Here is a 6,000-nt window from a genome sequence, read left to right on the forward strand (position 1 = left end):
GTTTTTCTTTACGGACATCATATTTGTATAGGTTTCCAGTCTTACCATGCAGAATTGAGTTTTATTGTTTTATATAGATTATGTAATAATCTGTTATAGTGCCTTCTCTCAGTGTAGGTCAAGCCAAATGTAGATGACTTCATAAGATTGCGCGTGTATCTTTGTTCTGGTAATGTTTCCATAGCATCTAAGTTAAGGACAGAATTACCATTGGTTACCAAGAATGCATAATCACATACAAATCGACATTAATTCTTACTGAAGTTAAAAAGTATATTTAAACAATTCATTTAATGCTTTAAATGATTCAGAATACAGATGAACACCACCTTATGGCCGTTCAGGTTATAGAAATTCATCCTTGCTGGATCCACAAATCACTACCCAAAATTTGAGGTATGGAATAAATTTCACTCATGGAAATTTTGTGGGAAAAATATTCATAAAAAATTAAATAAAAAGCAAGATCTGACAGAAACAGCATATTTTGCCTAATTTTTTTTTTTTCGATTCACATTTCCAGATGCAAACAAATTACAAATGCAAGTTTGTTAAGTGCAAACCTCTCCCCCCGCATTTTATTTACAGAACTGTCACGTTCGTGCAAGTTGTAAACCTGTACAACCACATAACGGCTTGGAGTAAAAAATATTTTAGTGGTTTGATGCTACTTAATCTGCAATCACGTCTCCAGATACAAAAATTGGGAAGTTATGCTGAGGCTCCACAAGCCACTGGTTAGGCCGCATTTGGAGTATTGTGAGCAATTCTGGGCCCCATATCTGAGGAAAGATGTGCTGGCTCTGGAGAGGGTCCAGAGGAGGTTTACAAGATCCTTGGAATGAGTGGATTAATATATGATGACCAATTGATGGCATTGGGCCTATACACGCTGGAGTTTAGAAAGATGAGGGGGGGCCCTAATTGAAACAGTGAAAGGCCTGGATAGAGTGGATGTGTAGAGGATGTTTCCACTAGTGGGAGAGTCTAGGACCAGAGGTCATAGCCTCAGAATTAAAGGACGTTCCTTTCGGAAGGAGATGAGGAGGAATTTATTTAGTCACAGAGTGGACAAACTGTGGCAGAGATAGATAGATTCTTGATTAGTACGGGTATCAGGGGTTATGGGGAGAAGGCAGGAGAATGGAGTTAGGAGGGAGAGATAGATCAGCTAAGATAGAATGGCAGAGTAGACTTGATGGACCGAATGGACTAATTCTGCTCCTATCATTAATGACCTTATGACAGCTACTTAACAGATTCTTAACAGCTTTGGAAATTGACACGACAATCTCTTATGTGGCCATGTGCCATGAACCAGCATTTGTGGTACTGTCTTTACTGTTGCGAGAAAAAACACCCAATAGAAAGGCATCTCCAATTATAACGTGAAATTCAATGGAATGTACAATTGAAAGGGGGTCACCTATATTCAAATAACTGCGTGTTCTGTGCATCTACTTATTGTGTGACAATGGGTTGCATAAACACAATTTTTACTTACTTTATTCTGAAAGGAAAACAAAAAATGCAGGATGCTGCTGGCAAACAAAACCAATTAAAATGTTCTTTCGAATTAGGAGTGGAAAATACCCACCCTAACCATGTTTCTTAACAGGGCTGATCTACTTGTCAATACACATTCTTCATGGCATTTTGTGGCCAAGAACTGTCTATAACTTGAGCAGTTCACAAGTTGGAAAAATGGCCTCCTGGCAATATATTTAAATAAATGTATAGACCTATCAAACCAGAGAGTTTAAGTCAACCATTCAGATACTGCCATGAACCAAATTCTTGCACAGCAGAAGATGCCCGCAGCCCCACCTGTCAACAAATCTATTGGTTACTAAATACACGTCTGAATAAAGACCAAAATTCTATTTAATAGGCTTTGAGGAATTGTACTGTATCATGGTGTGGTCATTTGACTATTTTCAAAAAGCAATATGTTTAATTTCCTTGGTTTAATTTGTGGCATCGGTTCTTGAATGTGAAAGAGTTGATTTTATAATTTATACTACTAAAGGAACAAATAAAATTATCATCATCCTTTTATTGTCATCATGCATAGCAACAATTGTACAGTGCAAAATGAGAAGACGTTTCCCAGGGAACCGGAGCATCGCACATAAAAACTTAAACATTTCACGCATAAATAAAAAACAATCGAGTTCCTGATAAAAACAGTACGAATAGTTTAAAAAAGTGCAGGTAAAAAAAAAGCAACATTAAAATACAAGTAAAAAAAAAAAAGTCATAAAATGTCCAGGGCAGCATGAGCCAGTGCCAGAGTTATTGCTCAGTGCCAGTTATTAAATTGTCAGTACAAAAGCAGCAGAATCAGGTGGAGTGACTGTTTAGCAGCAGCCTCACAGCCTGTGGAAGGAAGCTGTTTAGCAGTCTGGTTGTCCGGGCTTTGATGCTGCGGTATCTCTTTCCTGATGGCAGGAGATCTAGATGTGTGTGGAGTGGGTGCAGTCTGTCCTTTGCTATGCTCAGTGCTTTTTTCAGGCAGCGGCTCTGGAACAGTTCCTGTACCGAGGGTAGCGAGACGCCAATTATCCTCTCTGCTCCCCTCACTACCTTCTGCAGAGACTTTCTGTCTGAGCAGTTACAGTTGAACATGAAAATATGCAAATTAGACGCAGGAAGAAATCACTCAACCCTTTAATCCTGCTCTATTTAATAAGATTTGTTCTAATCTGTATCTACTCTCGATTTTACTCTATAAACGTGAACAATTCTGCCTAAAACTATTCAAATGCACTTTAGTTTCCCTTTGGAAGAGAGATTTTAAAGAATAAAGACTCTCTTGCCCAATCTCTTGAAATGACCAATGCACATGAGGGGCATACCTGAGAGACAGGGAAAGTGAAGGAGAGGTTCTGACCTGTAATTTTAATAATAATTTTATTTTACAATAGATTCTCTGCAGCTGAAATAGGAAAGAAAATAGATCTGTTTTGCTGCCAATAAATTATGTGAAATGCTTTTATTTTCCGTTGCTCCACATGTTTCCTTTTTGTTTCTTTATTTGGTTTTAAAATTCATGAAATTTTCCTAAAGCTCACATTGCACAAATGTACAAGTATTATCAAACATCCATTAGGCAGTATTATAAAGATACACTGATTGCCCGAATATTATATAAAATAAGCTTTCAAATCATGTATAATCACTATTTTCAGTCAACAAAAAAGTAAGAATCTTATAACCATACCTTCAATTGCTGAATTGTTTTTTGAATTATTGTTGCTTATTTTTAGTGTGGTGTCCTAAAATAATGAACGATGGAAAGTATTATGATTTTTAAATCAGATTTTCAGGAATCAAAGTGTGTGATGTTCACTGCACAAAATACTCCATAATTTTAAAATACATTACAGGTAAAACACTGCACCACAATTATATTGTGAAAATTGTTAATAAGACAATAGACACAGGAGTAGGCCATTCGGCCCTTCAAGTCAGCACCTCCATTCAATGTGATCATGGCTGATCATCCACATGGCTGATCATCCTTCCTTCTCCCCATATCCCAATCTAGCGCTATCTAGCTCTCTCTTGAAAGTATCCAGAGAACTGGCCTCCACTGCCCTCTGAGGCAGAGAATTCCACAGACTCACAACTCTCTGTGTGAAAAAGTGTTTCCTCATCTCCGTTCTGAATGGCTTACCCCTTACTCTTAAACTGTGGCACCTGATTCTGGACTCCCCCAACATCGGGAACATGTTTCCTGCCTCTAGCGTGTCCAAACTCTTAATTATCTTATATGTTTCAATAAGATCCCCTCTCATTCTTCTAAATTCCAGAGTATACAAGGCCAGCTGCTCCATTCTCTCAGCATATGACAGTCCCGCCATCTATACTTAACTCCTCTTGTTATGAAGGCCAACATGCCATTTGCTTTCTTCACTGCCTGCTGCAGCTGCTTTCTTACTTTCATTGACTGACGAACAAGGACCCCCAGTTCCCGTTGTACTTCCCCTTTTCCCAACATGACACCTATCAGATAATACTCTTCCTTCCTGTTTTTCCCACCAAAGTGGATAACCTCACATTTATCCACATCAAACTGCATCTGCCATGCATCTGCCCACTCACCGAACCTGTCCAAATCACCCTGCATTCTCATAGCATCCTCCTCGCAGTTCACACTGCCACCCAGCTTTGTATCATCTGCAAATTTGCGAATGTTACTTGTAATCCCCGCATCTAAATCATGAATATATATTGTAAATAGCTGTGTCCCAGCACCGAGCCTTGCGGTACCCCACTAGTCACTGCCTGCCATTCTGAAAGGGACCCGTTAATCCCTACTCTTTGTTTCCTGTCTGCCAACCAATTGTCTATCCATGTCAGCACTATGTACGTTTCTACAACTCCCTTCTGTACAATATTGACTTAGGAATACTTTTGATGCGTTTTCATGTGGGATATTTCAAATTAAATTATTATTAATGTCGTAATAAATGGCCAGTTTTGGAAATGCAGCAAAGCAACACTGGGAGAATTTATGAAAAAAAAACAATAATCTTCTGCTCATCCGCCCGGCATCGCAATTGGCTCCGCTCCCCGCACATCACTATCTGTTCCTCCACATCCCTCTCTGCGCCCCCACCCACATCAATCTCTGTTCTCCCCTCACACCACTCTTTGCCCCATCATTCTCTGCTCCCCTATCAATCCCTATCTCCCCCCACCCACACACACACACACACACATATCACTCTCTACTCCCCCAGCCCAGCCCGGCCGCGCACTGCCCTCCACTCCCCCAGCCCGGCCCAGCCCGGCCCTCCAGTCCCCCAGCCTGGCCCCGCACTCCCCCAGCCCAGCCCGGCCCCACACTGCCCTCCAGTCCCCCAGCCTGGCCCCGCACTCCCCCCAGCCCGGCCTCACACTGCCCTCCACTCCCCCAGCCCGGCCCGGCCCCACACTGCCCTCCACTCCCCCAGCCCGGCCCCACACTGCCCTCCACTCCCCCAGCCCCCCCCCTCCACTCCCCCAGCCGGCCCCACACTCCCCCAGCCCGCCCGGCCCGGCCCCACACTCCCCCAGCCCAGCCCGGCACTGCCCTCCCCCAGCCCAGCCACTCCCCCACACTCCCCCAGCCCAGCCCGGCACTGCCCTCCCCCAGCCCAGCCCGGCCCCACACTGCCCTCCACTCCCCCAGCCCGGCCCCACACTCCCCCAGCCCGGCCCCACACTGCCCCCACCCCAGCCCCCTCCACTCCGGCCCCACACTTGTCTCCTTCCCCCAACCGCGGTAACTTTAGCTCACCCCATCCTCAAAGTTGCTGAGCCGAGTTTTGAACAGCTGCACGGCGGCGCTGCCGGAGGAGACCCATCTCGAGTCGCCGGCGTCCCCGCCACCCAGATAGCGCTGCTTCCAGCGCTCGATATCGCAGTCCGCCGCCGCCGCCGCCGCCCCGGAGCTCGCCATCGCTGCCCGAAACCCAACGCAACGCTGCCGTCTCCCGGGCGACCGTTTGAATCTGGAGCCGCTAGGGCCGGAACTTCCGCTTGTGCGGGGTGAAAGGGCAAGGCTGGTCGCCATGGCGACGGCGCCTCAGTGTGTGCTGCAGCGGAGTCCGGTGCGTGTACCTGCAAACGAAAACAAAGCGGCAGTCCTGGAGCACCGGCGGAACATGAACAGGAGCAACCCAATGGCGAGAAGTCAGGACAGGAGCTACACCGCCACTTTCTCCGGCAACATTTCCTTCCTGCGCTTCATCCCGAGCCGCAGCCTTCAGGGAACGGGGATTCCCCTCCGCCACCATAGATGAGGCTCGCACCAGGGTCTCATCCATACCCCGCAACACTGCTCTCTCTCCCCATCCCCGCACTCGCAACAAGGGCAGAGTCCCCCTGGTCCTCACCTTTCACCCCACCAGCCGGCAAATACAACACATAATCCTCCGCCATTTCCGCCACCTCCAACGTGACCCCACCACTCGCCACATCTTCCCATCTCCCCCCCATGTCTGCCTTCCG

General features: G+C 45.7%; 1 protein-coding gene across 3 annotated transcripts in view; it reads right to left on the reverse strand.

Moving 5' to 3' along the window:
• Positions 1 to 5,521, reverse strand: part of LOC129698155 (coiled-coil domain-containing protein 138-like) — a 38,128-nt gene extending 32,607 nt beyond the window's left edge. The window contains exons 1-3 of one of the 3 annotated variants that reach the window (XM_055637085.1): positions 5,288 to 5,521; positions 3,224 to 3,278; positions 46 to 187 (exon numbers count right to left, since the gene is read on the reverse strand). In XM_055637085.1, coding sequence (XP_055493060.1) covers positions 46 to 187; positions 3,224 to 3,278; positions 5,288 to 5,449 — 359 coding nt within the window. In that variant the 5' untranslated portion in view covers positions 5,450 to 5,521. The remainder of the gene's footprint in view (positions 1 to 45; positions 188 to 3,223; positions 3,279 to 5,287) is intronic. The other 2 variants (XM_055637084.1, XM_055637086.1) reach the window with 2 other exon arrangements.
• Between the last annotated feature and the right edge of the window lie 479 nt (positions 5,522 to 6,000).

The sequence above is a fragment of the Leucoraja erinacea genome, chromosome 6, assembly GCF_028641065.1.
Source record: "Leucoraja erinacea ecotype New England chromosome 6, Leri_hhj_1, whole genome shotgun sequence".
Classification (NCBI taxonomy): domain Eukaryota; kingdom Metazoa; phylum Chordata; class Chondrichthyes; order Rajiformes; family Rajidae; genus Leucoraja; species Leucoraja erinaceus.